This window comes from Juglans regia, chromosome 4, assembly GCF_001411555.2.
Source record: "Juglans regia cultivar Chandler chromosome 4, Walnut 2.0, whole genome shotgun sequence".
Classification (NCBI taxonomy): Eukaryota; Viridiplantae; Streptophyta; class Magnoliopsida; order Fagales; family Juglandaceae; genus Juglans; species Juglans regia.
In genome coordinates this window covers 27,280,618-27,299,937 of record NC_049904.1, presented here as the reverse complement: position 1 = coordinate 27,299,937, position 19,320 = coordinate 27,280,618, and the positions used below count along the sequence as shown (strand labels likewise).

General features: G+C 36.1%; 1 protein-coding gene and 2 long non-coding RNA genes across 4 annotated transcripts; 1 reads left to right on the top strand and 2 right to left on the bottom strand.

Moving 5' to 3' along the window:
- Positions 1-1,261: 1,261 nt before the first annotated feature.
- LOC108981545 (homeobox protein SBH1-like) lies at positions 1,262-7,257 on the bottom strand. The gene is made up of 5 exons (XM_018952764.2): positions 7,180-7,257; positions 6,118-7,086; positions 5,482-5,725; positions 1,715-1,959; positions 1,262-1,567 (listed from the first exon to the last, which is right to left on the bottom strand). The coding sequence occupies exons 2-5, from the start codon at positions 6,490-6,492 to the stop codon at positions 1,361-1,363; spliced, it is 1,071 nt and encodes a 356-aa protein (XP_018808309.2). The 5' UTR covers positions 6,493-7,086; positions 7,180-7,257; the 3' UTR covers positions 1,262-1,360.
- A 3,354-nt stretch (positions 7,258-10,611) lies between these two features.
- On the top strand, positions 10,612-13,529 carry LOC109016915. The gene is made up of 4 exons (XR_002000234.2): positions 10,612-10,979; positions 11,082-11,143; positions 12,218-12,305; positions 13,234-13,529. It is a non-coding gene; the product is annotated as an uncharacterized LOC109016915 (long non-coding RNA).
- A 258-nt stretch (positions 13,530-13,787) lies between these two features.
- On the bottom strand, positions 13,788-16,253 carry LOC118348318. Of its 2 annotated transcripts, none has more exons than XR_004801404.1 (4): positions 16,064-16,253; positions 15,925-15,992; positions 14,791-14,919; positions 13,788-14,304 (listed from the first exon to the last, which is right to left on the bottom strand). It is a non-coding gene; the product is annotated as an uncharacterized LOC118348318 (long non-coding RNA). The 2 variants fall into 2 exon arrangements; XR_004801405.1 differs by having other exon boundaries at positions 15,930-15,992.
- Between the last annotated feature and the right edge of the window lie 3,067 nt (positions 16,254-19,320).

Genomic DNA, 19,320 nt, shown 5'->3' with positions numbered 1-19,320 from the left:
GTAGTTGGCAAGCACCTTTAAAAAAAAAATAGTTGATAAGCAGTTATTTTGTAATTTTTTTATACATTTTGGAGTTGGAACTTTTACTTTGGTGGTTGCATTTGCAATTATTTTAATGTATTTTTTTAAGATTTTGTTTATGTTTGCTAATTGTTTTTTACATGCATATTTTAGGCTTTTAGACCAAATATTGTTATGTGCATTTTTTAATAGCTTTTTTTAGGCATTATTAAATGCATGTTTTAATTAAACTAATCAGTGTATTTTGGCTAATTGTTTTTAGCATATATATGGTTAATTGGTTATATGTATGGTATTTTGAGGTAAAAATAATATTTTGAGCTCTATCATATTTGGGATAAAAAAATTATTCATTTGGGTCAAAAAACCAATCATCCCAATAAAAAAGCCTAAAACCGAATCACACCTATAAAACCAAACTGAATTGAACCGAAACCGAAAAAATCAAAAGTTTCGATTCTCTAGATCAACAGGTTAATTTCAATTCTCAAAATTTTAAAATTGGCTTAACCTGATTCGATTTTAAAGTACGTAAAAAATCGGACCGAACTCAACCAATTACACCCTTAAATATGAGCAATACCTTCCTAGTTCCTACACAAATTTCTTAGTGAAAATGTATACATGGCATAACTTCCTCCAACTTTGTGCATCCTCAATCTTCCCATGTAAATTGTTAGTTACGGAAAGCTCTTTGCTGGCTTCAAGAACTCCAAGAGGCCACTAGAGCACGATATTCTCGTACTCGAGATCGGCTTTCCATGAATCACCACATTATTTGTCCAAGTACATATTGACAAATATTACTCATCATCACATGCTCGAGACTCGTTGCAACTCATTAACTGAATTCTTGGATCCCATGGTTTTTGAGTTTTTAGAGTAAATGCAAGTTAAGGAATCCTTGGCCGTTACCATTCCTCCGCCACAACCTTTTATGAAAATTACACGTTATCATCCCTTTTCAAATAAAGATATGATCGCAATCCTCTAAGACAAGTCCATTTCAGGTCTGAATTAAGTGTAAAATCGAACCCAAAAGTTCGGAATGAATTATAATATGCATTTAGCTTAAAAGTTAAAGCTTAAAAATGCATTTATATTCTGTTCAAGTTCGATCTTCCCAATTGGAACAACTCCAACTATAGCCATTTGAAAAGTGGCGTTTTAAACCCCTCATTAACGACTCAAATAGGCAGGCTCTACATGCAGCTTATAAGTTAAAGCATGTGATAACATGGCAAGAATGACATGATATATAATTCAAAGATGTCAAAAGATGTCGATTAGGAGCACAAGTACATTTAATTACACAATATTTTGCATCAAGTTATCATCTTCACAGCAGTGATGTGGGTGAGATGTCCATAGGAAAAGGATTGCCCAAGACATTGTCCATGTAATAGTGCTGATGGGCAGCATCCATTACCACAAACTGCATATCTTCTGAAGGCTTCCAATGTCGCTTTCTTTGATTTATGAACCAGTTGTTTATTTGCTTCTGATCCAGGCCTGTTGATTCTGCAAGAGCCAGCTTCTGCGACTCCTGTTAACAAATGATCAAGTGGAACCGTACAAGATGATAAGGTCAATTGCATATCCAAAAGCAGGCAGAAGAATCTGTTTTGTTAACAAATATGCAAAATAACTACAACAACAGGCATTAAGCAAGTTTGTAACAAATATCATGTACCGATGGATAAGGCCATTTGTAATGCCTGCTCCACCAATCAAGCAGCTGTTGCCTAGCTTCTTTTGGCAGTTTCCCTTTCTTCTTCTTCTTCATGAACTCCTGTTTCAGACTGCCTAAATATCCACTGTACTTACGCAAAAGTTGACCTTTTAGCTCCCGATCCTCAGCATGCGGATCAATGAAGTTGTTATTTAAATCAACCTCTTCTTCAGATGATCCACTCCTATCTACAGCCTCACCACAAGCTGATAACAAATAACGAGTAGCTGAACATTAAAATAGGTTTTCAAAATGTTGCGGCCAGTCGTACTCTCTCTTAGGCTTCAGAAGCAGTACTACAATCTATATTCAGTACAATGGTGGCAAACTAATAAAAAATTATTCCAGAAGTCTCAACGAATCCATAAATACAATAGCAATAAATAAGAACTTGAATTCCAATGCTTGCTCCCTTCCAACATGAATGAAGTACTATACAATGAAATATGTTGGGCTAGGACTATATACATATACTTATATTTCCTATAAGCCCCAGGAAACTGGTCTTGCGAACATCAGATCCATTAGCCTCCAGATTAATTAAAGAACTTTCATTCAGTTGACCAACAGATGCCTGTCTGCAACTCCAACAAAGGGAAAAATGGGTTAAGGAGGACGGTTCTAATCCAAGTAGATCAGTAGAACTAATTAATCTATATGCAGAACAAACCAATTACAGGCTTTTTTTATTGCGCATCTTGCTTTATTATCATCTCTCACCCTATCAATAGTGGCGTCCAAAAAGTACACAGTATCCGTTATTGCTGAACTGCAAACTCACTTCTACATGAATCTTGCTAGCCAGTTTATCTATACCTTTCAACATAACGAGAATTTCTAACTAGATAAAGAAATATGGCCTTAGGATTCGTTACTTGAATCTGTCACATAAAATGTAATTAGAACAAGAATTGGAGGATTATTCAAGTTCGTAGGACAACACAAAAGGAAATGACATCTTGAATATCATTGCAATAGGAAAATGCTTTAATTGAGACTCCTATGGAGGATGAATTATAGAAAGGCTAGGTCAGGAAGTCAGTAGTAGCGGAGCTATACTAGGGAGAAAAACATCATTGTGCTCTTTCTTGGCTCTATCTTTGTTATGCTAATTATCTATCAACATACATATCATCTAAGAAAGAATTGTCATACCTATCATCTAAAGAAAGAATTGTTGTACTAACTGAAATTGCTCAAGAAAATAGAGAGCCACTTTTATCAGATTGGGGTGGCTGACCTCCATGACTTGCTTCCTAATAACAATTTAAGCGACTATCAAGTATCAAGTAATTCAGAAAATTTAGGGAAAGAATCCCAAGATCAGCTGGATTTATGCTAACTTTGAAAGTGTTTCTTGAAAAGGAATTAGGGGCAAATGGGCCAAGGGCAAGAGAAGTCTGTGATTAATGTGATAACTGTCTTGTACCTGATCTCGGCATACTGCTTCAAAGCGAACATCTAAAGGCTATTCTTCCTACCCCGAAATATTAAGATTGTATATCGATATATATATATTATTTATTATTATTATTATATTAATATATATACATAGTGATCAGACATTATCCTGGAAGTCCACTTTAATTAACCCTATCCAAACCTGTATGCACAAGGATGTAATTTAACTGCATGGTCTTCACAGTCCAATATATGCAAGCATCATGCCTTCAACAATCAGCATGGATCACAAAATATAGTCCCAACATGATAACAAGACAAAATAACTATCATATTATTGAGTAATTCTATAATATTAGACCATTACCTCCCTCTTATCTCACTATAATGAGATAACATTGTCCATCAACTTTGAATTATTTTTTTAAAAAATTAAGAGATGATCCAAGGATGATGGAAAATCTCACATATACAAAGTGGAATAAAAAGGGGATAAAAGTGTAGTGTATATATAGCATTACTCATGCTAGGTAAATGGTTTAGTATAAGACTACTAGTAGATGTCATATCACGGGCAGGTTGACAAGGACGCCTATTTAAGGGTATGATTAACAAAAGAGCAATGCTAACGAAAACAGCATTAAATTAACGTGTAGTCATGCAATGGGAACAGAGTAAATCATTTTCCATATGAGGAAAACTGGCACCATTCATTCTGATTATATAGAAGTTAATAAACAGGCACCCATTCATCAATTTAGCTTGTGTGAATCTAAAAACATTTTTTCTGATGATCATGGTAACCACAATTGAATCTAACCGCTTATTCGTTGAAGTAGTGTTGTGAAATAAAAGGTAAGAAGTTTGTTTAATCCCATGGAACGATTAAACTTCTATCAGTGAACATATACCTCTACACTGGAACTGCTCTCCATTCCAAACCTCATCTACTCACTCCAAATGGCTTATAAACTCTAAGCCAATATGTGTTTGCATTTTGCATACTCCATAGCATTAAGTTCCAGACATAGATATATACAATTTAAATTTCTTCCCTTATCGCTGTGCCACAGGATCTGAGCATTCGAAAGAAACTCACAAAACCTTAAAGGCAACTGTATAAACGTAGTTCAATATCATAGTACAGTTTAAATGGGAAAATTACACTTATGAAAGCTGTAATCAAACTGGCACATAGAAAGCACTTATTTTTCGTCTTCCGAAATTTCTCATAGCAGAACATCCGGAGAAGAGAAACCTGGACAAGCTGTTGTTCAACCTCACATAATATCTGAAAACTTGTTTACGTCAACCAAGAAAAGCTGAAGTATAAGAAACCATCCGAGCGCATTTACTTCATAGAAACCTAGAAGAGAATCAACGAGGATATGTACTGTTGGGGTGGAGACTGGTTTTGGAGCTGAAAATTAAGAAACGGAGAGTTTGCTCAACATGCGCTCGAGCAGAACTCAACCAGTGAGTTCGCTCAAGATGCGCTCGACAATGGGCTCGAGCAAAACTCAACCCGTGAGTTTGCTCAAGTCTCGCGCGACAATGGGCTCGAGCGAGACACAAACCCTAGTATTCATTCAAGTCCCACTCGAGCCAATGTTGATTGGTTGTTCGCTCGATGCACGCTCTCAACACCGCTCGAGCAAAAAACATAATCTTTGCTAGATTAGGGTTTCCATAGCCGTTTGCTATAATATGTTATATTTGACTTGTTTTGTACAACTTTCGGCATATTTTGAGAGAGAATAATTGTCAAGTGAGTGCATATTATGTGAGAGAGCAAACAGTCCTAAAGAGTGTGAGTTGAGATTAAGTGATTGTAATCTCCTCTAGTTAATAATATTTCTACGGTTCAGTAGACAAAGGCAATTTATCAAACCACGTATATTGTGTGTCATGTGCTTCATCGTGCTTGCTTTTAGTTTAGTTTGTCCTCGTTGGTGTGTCTTTTTGCACAACATGTACCACTCGGTCCATATAACCCCTCTGGTACCCTAGCTATTATCTAAAACTGTCCAAAATCCAAATATGCAGATGCGAACTAAAAAATATAAAAGAAGAAACAGGCACTGAAAAGAAGAGCTTCAAAAGGGGAAAAATAAAAGTAGCCACTTTGCGAAACAGCATCTGTTCCATATAGCAAATAGCCAACGCTAAACTGAATCCGTATGTTCTTTCGAACAAATACATGCATGGCTGCAGGTTGGTAACATATGGAAAATCCAAGAAATGAAAAGGTATTAATATTAAGAAATTCTCTAAGATGGCTGGCTAGATGTGTAGATTAATTAACAAGGAGAGATCAAGGTAGTCACCCGAATCTGAAGAAGAAACAGCGAGGGCTTTGAATTGGCACTCGATCCTTTGGAGAAAAAGCACGGCTTCCTTGTAGGGTTTAGAAAGTTCTTGCTCGTACTTGGTCAGCATCTCACAGTAGGCTTCCATGAACTGATCCAGCGCCGGATCTTCACCGATGGAACCCGTGCCTGGGTGGCCCATTGTCGCCGCTGAAGCACACGTTTCTTCCAGTCTTGCCACCACTTCAGGCGGTGCCCCGACCTGTTTTGTTCAACACCTCACGAGGAAATATGTTGGGAGCCAGGTAAAAAAGGCAAAACTAAAAGACTCTTATTATTTTGTTTGAAAGGGTTTTGACTTCACTTTTTCTTTCTCCTGGGGAGTCTAAAACATGGTGGGAAAAGAAAACAAAAGAGCTTCAATGTTGTGTATATAGATTATAGTTTTCAGATCCAACTTTGGCAAAGACACATGCAAATTAAAAACGATTATCAATCATTTCTGGGTACTGGGTTACATGGATTTGTCTGCTTTCTACAAAGAAGAGAAAGACATGGGAGCAAAGCTCTAGCTAAAGGTCGGGAGAGCGTTGTTGTTTTGGGTTGATGGGTGTTAATCACGGAAATTCGAGTTAAAATTTGAGTTCTTTTTACCTTTTGACAATTGACATAGGCAGCCAAGAGTCGTTGGTAGTGAGGATGAGCCATGATCTTAACCTTCTCAGCAGAACTGCTGCTCTCGTGGTTGTTCATGTTGGTGTTGCTCTCCATGAAATAACAGCCAGTGTTGCTATTATTGGTCTGGTCATGAAGAAAGAAGGCGGAGCTGTTATCAGTATTGCGGTTTCGATTCTGGTCGTGATTGTTGGTGGGAGGTAAAGGGATTAAACTGTTAGCGTCTGCATTAGGATTATGGTGGTGGTGGCTTTGATGAGAAGACATTAGAGGCATCATCATCACTGGACATAAACCATAACTGTTCTCTCCGAAAGACATCATACAAGAAGTTCCATTAGAACCACTATCCATAATCTCTATCTTTTTCCCCCACACTGTCTTATCCTAAACCTAGTTCACTTGGCTTTGCTATATGTAACACAAACACCTCCCCTCCTTTCCCCCCCGGCTGTCTCTCTCTCTCTCTCTCATGCAATCTTTTAGCTCTAAAGAAGGTCGTTTCTCCAGGCCTCTCCCGGGTTTTATGCTTCAACTTTCATGCTTTTTGCAGGAAATCCTAAATAGTGATAGTGTGGTTAGGTATTAAAGTAGTAGTAGTGGTGGTTTTGCACTCCTGGGCTGGTCTGGCAAAGGCTGCTCAGATTTCCTTTGGAAAATGGGTGTTCTATCTTTCTTCTCGGAGACAGCATTAACACTCTCTTTCTCTCTCTCTCTCTAAACACAAACACAGAAACTCTATGCAAGAGCTTCTATGAAAGTGGAGTGAGAGAGAGGGATTCATATGTGTGCACAGAGCGCACGCGGAGTAGGCAGAGAGACGAGGAGAGAAGTTATAAGGAGGAGCGCTGGCTCATGTAAATGTATTGAGGCACAGGTGCAGGGCTTTACCTTCCCAATGAGAACTCTCCACTCTTTTATTGCACTGCCACTGATGCACTGCCATTACTGTCAAAAGAACAAAGAGAGAGAAAATTATATGTTTCGTAGAGAGAGAAAGAGGACCGATCAAATCGAGGAAGAGCCAAAGAGATCGATCACCTGCTGCTATAAGAGACGGAGCGGCAGGGGTAAGGATTTTGGGTTTGGAATCTCTCTCTCTCTCTACACCGTACCCTTTCTTTCTTGTGACTACAGGGGTTTGATAGCAATCAGTCCACTCATTTAATATTCGCACTTTGCTTGTCTTGTTCTACCTCCCAATCTCTCTCCCCGAAGCTATTATAATTCGAATTCATATAAATATCCTCAATTTTAATAAAATATAAGTTTTCTTAAATTTCTTTTATTTTGATTTTGATGTCTTTATATTTCTTGTGAATTGATTGTGTATTTTGTCACTTCCCCTAATTTATATTTTCATATGAAATTAAATTTGTAGCCCCAATCTCCATCAAATCATTATAAAAACAAAGAAACATACAATCATATTGTATAAATATGTATTCCCTACTCAACACTATAATTAAAAATTTCAGAATAATTATATATATAAAGACATTTTCATCAAGCCACTCCGTTCTATTAAAGCTCAAGACTTTGAGATTTGGCACATCTCAAAGCACATGCAAAGAGATAAATTCCAAAATGTCCTACCTCTCTCATCATGTTATTTTGTTGCAATTCATACTTCAAACCTATTATTAGAATTGAAACAGCCCATGTTAGTTGGGCTTGGGCCGGGTGGTGAGGCCCATCTCGACCAAGCATTCCCCTCCAACACCCTGTCCGAAGGCTCCAACCATTTAAGTTGTATCAGATTAAAAAAGTGTTCAGTATGAGAAACAAGTCTACGGGGGACAGGTGGAACGTGCCAACTCTAACATCCCCTATTACATTTAGTGTTAAAGGACTTGTGTCAGCAGGCAAACGGGAGACGTGGGCAACCCACCATTCTCAGGCCGGGGGAGGGGAGTAGAAGTGATCGCGTCGTTCACCCACCAGTAAGACACACCCTGGAAACTAAGCAACATTAAATGCACTACCTTAGGAGCTACACTGCATTAAAAGCTATGTCTCATAACACCACGTCACATTGAATGCCCCAATCAGAATAGATGCGGGCGGGACGGCTTGACCTTGACACGAAGGACATAATGTTCCCTTTGAGCTTCATATAAAAGCTACATCCTGAGTACAAAAAACTCTCTGATTTTCGGGGATGCTCCAGCCATTACTATACATACGAAGAGACTAACTTAAGTATTAGAGGTTTTTAGGACCACACCGAGCCCATTTTTTCCCTTGTATTTGCATGTAAAGACCTCAACTCTAGTTGCTAAGACCTTATCTAGGCATATGAAACACGGCGTTAACAAATCTCGATATTATTTTTAACGATACAAAATTATACAATTAATTTATGTCTAAAAGGTATTAATTGATATTATAATTGAAGCTATTTGTAATTGTTATAAATGTCAAAAACTTTTCTTTACTATAACATAAAATCCAAATATTTTTCACCAAATTTTCAGTCTTATATATATTCTTATAGACAAGGGGAACAATAAACTTTCCTTTCATATAATTTTGTTCAAAACTAAAAATATTTATTTGGAAAATGATAATATTATGGGGGGATATAATCAGCAACACGACACCATATTGGTACGAACATCTAAGAGCATTGGTATTGGAGTACCAAATTATCCAAAGATGTCAAGTTTTGGCTAATTAAACCCACAAATCATATGTATTGTATCCAATAGCTATCTAAGCTTTTAGCTACAATAGCTCAACCTATATGTATATGAACAGTAACTAGGATATTCACTTTTTAAGTTTATTTTCTCTCTTCGTTAACAGTTATGTTATTTTTCTCATTCCTCACACAAAATTGATTAGACATCTACAAATTCTTTTATTTTTCTCCATATCTCCTCCAATCCAAATGGGATAAGACATGTGTTCAAACTTTGTGATTAGTTTAATTTAAAAATATAAATAAATAATAATAATTTAATTAAAATGAATGATATTACGGTTATGTTATTAAATTATTAATTATGAAATCATCAAAAAGTATGCATAGTATAGTATGATAATTAAAATAAAATAGATTTTTTATTTGATTAAAAATATAACTAGTTGATATGCAACATATGAAAGAAAAATTTCTAAAAAAATAACAAAAAAGTCAAAAATAAATAATATTTTATTATTATATAAAATTTAGATAAATAATGAATGAGATTTTGAATATAGACAAAAGATTAAAAAAATGTTAAATTAGATAAAATTTACCAAATAACATTAACGAGCTCTAAAAGGTCTTGGACCAATCCAATGCTAATAATATTATAGCGATTTGTGTTTAGAAAAAGAATAAATTTAGATAAAAGTTATTGTTGAGAGTAATTATTTTATATATATAATGTGGCATCATATAGATTATACATCTCTCAAATTTTAAAAAAAGAAATAGAGAATTAGAAGTAACCATATAATAAATAGAAAATATGTACTACTATAATAATTTATCTCTAACACTCGTAGAAAAAAGAGAGGTTGAAGATGAAGAAAAGAGAGTTTATGAAAACTTTTCTCATCAGCCGGCTTACTAATTTCACACCCCCACATCCTATGTGACGGGTTCACTGAAAAATGAACCGACTCTGCCCCAAACTCAAACAATTCGCCCGACACTTCCTCTCATCCCCTCTTCTCTGTGAAGCCAAGCAGCCCCAAGACTCGATCTTCTCTTTGAACCCGACACCTCCTCTCCTCCCCTTGTCATCTCCTTCGCTGCTCATGCTTCATCTCGGCGTGCACGAATTCAACGCTGGCCTTCCTCTCATCGTGTAGCTCCTCTCTTGTAATCACCGATCTCATCGTGTTCCTTTCTCGTCTTCTGAGTCGCCCAAGCTTTCTCAGCAAAAGCCTCTCTTGCCCAAGCTCTCGTCGGCAACAGAGATACCCAAGCAAGCTTTCATGAGCAAGCTTTCGTCCGCAACCTCTGCCTTCATCTCCGTGAGCAAGCTTTCGTCTAGAAAGAAAATTGTCGTCTCATCCCCTGATGCTGCCAATGAAAATCCCAATCTTGCTAGTCTTGGATTGGATCCTAGTTTTATGGATGCAATCATTAGAAAGGCCCCAAAAAACCCAAAAACCCCAACTTTCATCTGGCATTTCCTCCTCCGATGTATTTTGTGATTCTTGGAGGATTTAAGCTCTGTTTCTAGCTTTAAGCCCATTTCGGAAGATCAAAAAGGGAGGAAAAAAAAAAGGACTAGAGTCTACGGAAGAGAGTCCACAAATTGGAGATGGCGGGGTGCTGGGCAAACGTGAAGAAAAGCCACGAACGCGGGGGAGTGGGAGGTTTTCTCAATGAGTCCTTCTATATAGAATCCACTGTAGTGGGTGCACATAATGCACTCACTACGTGGATGCTTTCTCCTTTTTTCTTTTTTTTTTTTTTTTTTTGAAATTTAAAATCAAAACGTGCCAATTTGAAAATCTGAATGTATTTTCATTCCCCCGCGAAGCACCCTGCTCCTTCGCAACCCACGTCTGCTTCCACAACCCAGCACCTCCCGGCGACGCCGTCTCTCGTCAGTGCCACCGAGCGGCGCTCCTCCGTCTGCCCAGCGCCTCCACTGTCCCTCGAGCTCGTTGAACGGAGCAAACAAGATTTGAATCATGCGAACCCTCCTTCCTCGCCACGAACCCACGTCCATCAGCTTCCTCTTGCCAGTGCCAGCTCACGACTGCGTCTCTCTGTTCAGGGCCAAATCGCGACGCTCGTACGTCTGCCCAGTGCCACCACTCCCCGCGAGTTGATTGAACGGACCAAACCAGCGACGGGACTGAGTGCTCTGTTTCGCCAAATGGTTTGCTAGGTAAATATTGTAGTACCATTTTCCCATCCGTACATGCTATGTTCTTCATGTGTACATCGAGATGTGATTTTTGTGTTTTCTGAGATGGGTATGCTTTTCCAGAAAATTAGGGTTCGTAACTGCTCTTGTGCGTGCGCATTGCTATTATTGAGGCACATTTTGTGGTAAGTTAATGGACATCATTTTTTTTTTTATGCTTTTATTTTCAGAAACATTTCCTATCTCTCAATGTTTGTTTTCCTTGTATGATGCAAGCAAGCATTGTTTACTAATGGCAGTGTACAAGCTAACATAACTGGAAAAAATATGTCCCATGTTCGGGATCAGTATACCAAAGTAAATGGTTCTCCAACAAGTTTAATGGATTGTATTAATTCGTATCCCAAAGTAAATGGTTCTCCAACAAGTTTAATGCAATTCTCCACCATCTAACCACTTCAGCGTAGGCACAATCTTGACCAAAAATGACTTTAATTTTTCATCAGCGACTGCATTCCCCACAATATCTAACTGTGTCAAGCTCAAGCCTCTAAATATTACAAAAGCTTCCCAATAATTTGCCAGGTTGACATCACCAGTCACCATTTCATCACGAACCCAATCAATTTCTTCTGTATGACACAAAGGCGATGAACACAGATACCATGTTCATCAATCGAGTGTGAACCTAACTGGTTGCATGAAATATCCAACACTTTATCCAACTCAAAAGAACCTCAAATTTTTTATTTATTTAATTTTTTTACTACTCACAGCCCGCTTGATTTTCTCTCTTCCTCTCCCTCTGTTTCCATTTCAAACTTCCCTGGTTTTTTCTCTTCCCCTTCCCTCGCCAAGGTAATAGTTTAGAATGAAAGTTGAAGATCCTCAATTCACTTGTCACCTGCAAATGAGTCTTTTTTTTTTTTTGGCAGAAGAAAAAGAGAAATTCCTTAGGAGGTGGCCAATGAATTGAGATGAAGTGGTGGCAAATATACGATACTTAATGAACTAGTATTGGCAGACTACTTTTAACAAGATGTTCACATTATATGGTGCGATAAGTTTACATATTTTTTAGACAAGTAATTTTATTGAATGCTCCTATTGATTTTTCTCGTCAGGTTTGTTTTCTAGTTTTCATACAGAGTAAAATCTAAGTAGAGTTTTGTGCTGATCATTCGGTGCCTTATCCTTTATACTTGGGATTTCCAGTATGGTCCACATTCATTAATTCCAAGATGAACTTCACGTTACAGGTATTTGGCTCTTCTTGCAAAGTATCCTGTGTCAACAAAAGCTCTAACATCTGCACTTTTAACTTTAATTGGAGATTTAATCTGTCAGGTACACTTTCAACCAAACAAAACTATAGATATCTGGTATTTCTTTGTGAGGTGTTTTAAAGATTAATGACTTTCTGTACTCATATCTTCCTAATTATCCAACTAGAAGTTAGGATAGAAAACTTTCAGTTTAGCTTTCGTAACTGCCTAAAATGAGTCTAGGATGCCACGTCCTGGATGAAAGTAACAGTAAGAGGGATTTCTATGTTATGGTTGTTGGGGGATTTGCAGGGAAGGAAATGAAAGTTTTTTTTCCTGTTTCATCAAGCCAGTGATTTTGCTCTTTTTCGATAAATCTGAAGTGGCTTTCTGGGTTTTCATTTGTTATGTAAAGTGTTGATGTTGTCTATATATATCTAGTGTTTGGTTGATGAGAGTTTTAAAAAATAATAGAGAATTTATTGGCTGAATGATCTAAAAATGTATAAGCTTAATCTATCATGCAATTTTCTTTTCTTGGTTGGGTTGGGAATTTTCATCTGTAGAAAATGGAATTCCTTCATCTTTCAATATGGCTTGGGAGGGTAAGAATGTTGTGACAACTGGGTGAAAGATTATTTCTGGTGCTGTTATTAATGTTTATTATCCACTTGGTTTGGCTCTGGTGTCAACAGATTTTTTCAACTGTGGTTGTTAGCCTAAAGAAATGAGGTAGCAAGTACTGTTTTGGATGAGTTATCTACTAGTCACAATTATTTAGAAACACAGATTATGAGTTGAAGAGCCTCTGTTTTCACTTTTTGGTCACAACACTCTATGCCTAGTTTCCTATTTCTTTTTAGTATCTTCGGATGAATTGTTTTCAACCATGAAAAAACCAATATGCCGCAAAGAAATGGAAAGTGAAAAATGACCGATTCTATGCTAATAATTGATAATGATACTAGGGGATTTCTAAATATCTGATGTTGAAGCTACGTTGTTTGCAGGAATGTTATTTACGAAAGTTATTGGGTTGGAAGTGCAAAGAAATTGCTCTTTGGTTCCCCGAAGGCCCTGCTAACTGGGGGAGTAGCCTACACCCTTGGATCTATGAGTAAATGCTTGATTAAGTTGCTTGATGCCCATCGTCCTATTTTCATTTGTTGTTAGACTATTTTGAGAAGCTAGTTATGAAGTTTTGACCTGGCTGGGTCATACCTATTTCCTTAGAACATTAGACTTGCTGCTTATCATTTAATGTAACGATATTTATTATATAAAGTTGGATGTGGGTTTGCACGGATGGATGGATGGATTGATTTAACCCATTGGATGATAACAAGACTTGGGAGAAATGTGGACATGCTGTACGGATGGCACCAATGTGTCATCTGGAGCTTTCCAACAAGCCACTTAAATTCTCATTCATTTACCATTGCAGATGACGATTTACAAGACAATCTCACTGAGAATAGTACATATTTCTCAAAAAGAGAACAGAGGACTCGAATTTCATACACTGGCTGAGAACATCCTAACCATAATTTAGGTGCCCAAAAACAATACATGTAAAATGAGGTTTCTTTGCATTTTGGTGCCCAAGAAGGCACTAAGAGACCGCCATTTATTCAAAACAAATCCCACATTGGTGCCCAAACGTTCTGAAATTGCAAAAATGTTTTAGGGAAGTCAACTGTGGAGAAATATACATTCAGCATTTAAACTTCCTGCTTGAAATAATTTTTTGTACTTCTCAGCCTTACAAACTCTGGAAACCTACCCTTTGCGAAATCAAATGGTAACATGCTGTGGTGAAATCAAGCAATATTTGAAACGAGAAGCAATATACCATATACAATATACCATATACATAAAAACGAGTGTCTCCAACGATGCGATAAATCTTGCCGTCACAAGAACAAGTGTCTCGAATGTTGCCGTTAAATGCCATTATGTTAAATCTGAGAACTGTAACACTATTGGGAAAGAAGGCTGTATGATGGCAATTGTTCCAACCTTGTTATCTCTTCAAGCAATAACTCTTGTTCTAGCTGATGACGCGTCGATTTCATCACCGCCTGTAAGCGGAAAAAATAACAACAATAATCTCAATTTGGTAAATCTTCTGTTCCACCATTAAGCAAATCAAAGAAATGTCTCACAAGCAAGATGACTGTAAACTACAAATTCAATCAACAAATTGTCACATACATAACTCTGTAAATGAACATCATGAACACAATAACTGCAGATGAAATTTTCAAAGTACTGGTGGGATTGTGGCCCCAACCGCCCAAATGATTGATCATTGGACAGTCTGAATGCACTTGTTATTAATGTATTTAGGTCAATGCACCTCTACAACTACTAATATGGGCTGCTGCATGGCAAGGAGATGGTCAACTAAGTACCTAATTTTGTTACTATTTCCACATTTTCCTGAGTCCAGCTCAGTATGAGTTTTCATAGCAAAATTGATCACAACTATACAATAAACATTGGACCACAATGACATTTGTCACCATTTGGGAACCTAAGAGGTTTTGAATAAAAAACAAACTTACTGTTAGCCCAAGGATTGGCAGCAAGAAGCACTTCTATCTGCAACAGACGTGCACTGTGAGTACTCGCTCATTGTCCCTAATCCTGGATTCGTCGCCTCTTGCTCTCTTCTTGGAATTTGCATGCTTTCTCTGTTAACAATGTTTGTATTCATATGGATTAACTAGTTAATGGTGTTACTTATTACGGGAAAACAACAGAAGAAATGACAAATTGGATTAGTCAAAGGGTGCACATTTCAAAAATTGCAACCATTCCCAAGTTAACAGATTGTAATTATTCTCAGCAAAGTCATCAGGACGTAGAAAGAGTGCAAATTTCATGAAAAGTGCAGCCAACTCATGTCATCTGCATGCAGAGAAAGCCCCACTCTGACCATTTTTTTCCTTTTTTGTTATCATATTTGTCCAGAAAAAGGGAGAATAAAAAAAGAAACACTAGCCCCATGTTAACAGAATGATTAGTTGCAAAGCATGTTTTGAACAAAACTAGTTTTAGCAAGAACTAAAAAGACCCAGCTACTTTGAATTTCAAGAACAAAAATACATAAACATACAACCGAGCGATACATTTTAAACAAAATCCAAAGGAGAAAAAACAAGCGCACACACCAACACAATAGACAAACCTTCCACCCACCAGACACCAGAGGGAAGAAAAAAAAAAAGAACCCAAAATCAATTCCTTTTGAATAAGATAAATTTGAACCATATTTCGCAAGTGGTGTTCCCCTTCTCATTGCACCACCTTTGTATGCAATCTCTGTGTGCAAACTGAAAATGAAAAACAAAATTTTTTTTTTTGAAAATTAAGCAGAAACAGAACATAATCACATCAACAAAACAAGCAGTAATATATAATTGTATGACTAAACCCAGTAATCTAAAACTAGCCAGGATAGAATGCAACCTTTAATCTCTAGCTAATACTAGATATGCATCATCCAGAAACAACCTCATTAATTTCTAGCAAAATACCATTAACTTACAGCTCATTTAACTAAACCCTAGAGGAAAAAAGAGATGCTGTAAACACAGAGAAAAAAAAATAAATGTATGACTAAACCCTAGAATCACAGAGAAAAAATGAGTAATAAATGGAAGAACTTGAAGAAGATTATTTACAAGAAACTATACATTACCCCTCCTGCATATCCGAGGGCTTCGCGTCGGTGAATTGAGGGCTTCAATCTGAGTGTGTCGAACTTGCAGAGAAGAAGAAGAAACCTTAAAGAAGAAGAAAAAATCATAGAGAAGAAGAAGAAGAAGAAATCACCTACGAACTTGAAATTGCACTGCAGAGGAGCTCGAGGCTTCGGGGGAGGAACTCGAAATCTCAGGACAGAGGAACTCGAAATCACAGTGCAGGGCTTCTCGAGAAATCACGTTGCAAAGGAGTTCCGGGGGGTGGGGGAGAAGAAGGAAAGAAACGGGAAAATAGAAGAGGAAGAAAGAAACCGGGAGGGAGGAAGAAAGAAACGCGGGGGTTGGAGGGAGAGGAACGAAATGGATGAAATGAAAATTCAAAATGAAAATGGCTGCTTCGTTTGGGGGGGGGGGAGGGGAGGGGGACACGTCATGTGTGCCATTTGGATGCAGGAAACAGTAGCTTCTACCAAGATTTATTCTTTCTCAATTTCGAAAATGAACCTTTTTTCTTTATTTATTTATTTATTTATTTATTTTTATGACATGTAATGCACAAAAGCCCCACACCTCTATACACTATTTAAGAATGAATTGTGCTACACATAAGCCTCACATCTTGCACATCCATTTAAAAATATGTGATTTTATTTTTTTATTCTCATATTTCATATTGAATTCAATATGAAATATGAGAATAAAAAAATAAAATCACATATTTTTAAATGGATGTGCAGAGTGTGAGGCTTATATTTAAAATTTTTCTTTAAGAATATATGATTTTATTCTTTTATCCTTATATTTTATATTTCAATTCAATATGAAATATTAGAGTAAAAAAATAAAATTATATATTTTTAAATAGTGTGTAGGATGTGTGATTTATGTCTAGAATTTTTTTTCTTCTAATCACTAGTTTCACATGTAGGAAAAAAAATGATACGTAGTGTTAAGAACAATGGGTTGATGTATGGATTTATTGGTATTTACCATCTCTTTATGCCTTACTCATTTTTATTTTTTATTAATTTTTTTAGTTATATTTTTTAAACTAATTGAGTTATTCTACTCATAATTCATATAACACATTTATTAAAAAAAATAAAAAAATAAAAATTATGTATAATATTAAGGGTGAAAACAGATCATATCGGTGCAATTCCAAAACTGAAATCGCACCAAAATCTTTTTTAAGAGATGATACCGACCAAAATCGAAAGATGAAATGAGTAAAATCAACCGGCGTAATTTCAAACGATTACCCTCGATTCATTGGTGTTCTCGTCGGTTTCACTCCCATAAAAAAATATTTCACAAATTTAAGATCTCACAACAAAATATCAACAAATAATCAAATATCACATTCAAACTGAAACTGGACTGATCGATTATTTGTCAATTTCGGTCGATTGCGTACTCGGTCGATCGGTCCGCATCGTACCGGCCGATTTTAACGGTTTTTGTAAGCAGTGTGGCTACGAAGAGTGAATTTTTGAAAAAGAAAAGCTGGTAAAGTTAGTGGGACAGTCCGAATGTCTCTTCCTCTCCCTCTCTCTGGCCTACCCTCTACGGCCTGCAGCTTTACTTTCTCATTAAAAGCCGTATGTGTGTTGATGCTGAGAGCATTTTGCCACTTCTCCACCATTAATATTGTATCCCAACGTACTTTTTTTTTTTCTCATAAGCAAAAAGGTAGGAGCCTCATGCATAGGTTTGCCTCCACGAAAAGTTTAAAGAAAGCAAAATATCAATTTTCAATTAGTTTATAATTGTTTTACAATTTTATACATATATAATTAAAATTATTTTTTAATAAAATGATGAGATTATATTAATTAATTTAAAATAAATTATAAAAAATTTACAATAAATTATAAAATAGTTATAAAAAAATTACAAGTATATCATTAAGAGTGATTTGGATTCAGATATGAGTTGAAATGAGTTGAGATAGTTTGTGAATAATAGAATAAAAGTTAAATTATTTATTATATTTTGTGTAGAAATTTAAAAAAATTATTTTGAAATTTGAAAAAGTTGAATTGTTTATTATATTTTCTGTGAGAATTTAAAAAATAAGATAAGTTAAGATGATACGAAGAGTTGCAAGCAATTATCTTTACTCTTTAGAGATAAATTAAAATACCAAAAAACCGTTTAGCATGTTCGAGAGATTTACGCAGAAAATAATAAATATGAGATTATAATTCATTTTATGCATTTATTTCATTTTTAGTATATATCATATCACGTGGTTACTTACTATTACAATATTATATAAAGAGAATTTGATAAAAGTGTGATTTGTTTAAAAGAGATATTTAGGATTAAAAAAAAAAGTCTAAAAATAAGAAGGAAATATAAAGTTATATATTTGTAATTGTTCAAAGATATGGTGCATAAGATCATAAAGGGAAATATTTAGATAAGGTACTCCAAGGAATTTAATATATTGAAAAATTATAAAGTTGAGCATATATACTACTGCCTGCAAAGAGTGGAATTATTTGGTGGTGTCCGAAAATGAGGAAATACACGAAATGGGAAGTGTCCCAAGCATATAATATATGAGTTAGTCTGGACATCAGTCCGTAGTCGCAGCACATCCGTACTGTGTTTTTTTTTTTTTTTTTTTACACTCAATCAGTGGAGTGTGCTGCAGTGCAGCTGCAACACACAGTAGGTTGCAATATATATTTTCTCATAATATATATCGAGGCAGTGGACAGACAGCTCATTCATGCAATGTCACGTACCAACTATCCTAACCTATCAGACTAACCAAGAGCACTCTTTGTAAGCAAACCAGATCTTCACAGGCTTTGGCTGGGCTAGCAAGAGAGTGACAGTTCCAATAAGTACAAGCTAACTCAATCCATCGCTCATCTACATTATCTATCGAATCAGTTCTCTTTTTTCAAAGAAAGAAAGAAGGTTTTGCATCTCTCTTCCGTGCCCATGTAAATGTCGCCCAATTTTACTGTAAGTTTCAACTCTCCCGCATGTTCTCTCCAAGAGTGGGTTCAAGATATTTATATACTTATTAGCTAATTTATTAATTTTTGTGTTTTGTTAACACTTTTCCCTGCTTATTCTCAGTCCCATGTTAAAGTTTCTTACATCGTTTAGATTTCTTACAGTAGGAGAGAGAAAGGAAATGGAAACAAGAAATTTTTCTTCTTTTTTTTTAAATTTTCACCTCATCATAGGTCCTCTTTAATTTTCGATTCTGTGTCAGTTAATTTTATTTATTAGCTCTAGGTTTTTCTACTTGTTATTTGTTTGGATACTGAGAAAATCAAAGAAAATCTTTGAATACCTATAAAGAAAACCATAAAAATAATTATAAAAAATATGAAGTTTGTATATTGTAAGGAGCTCCCCTCT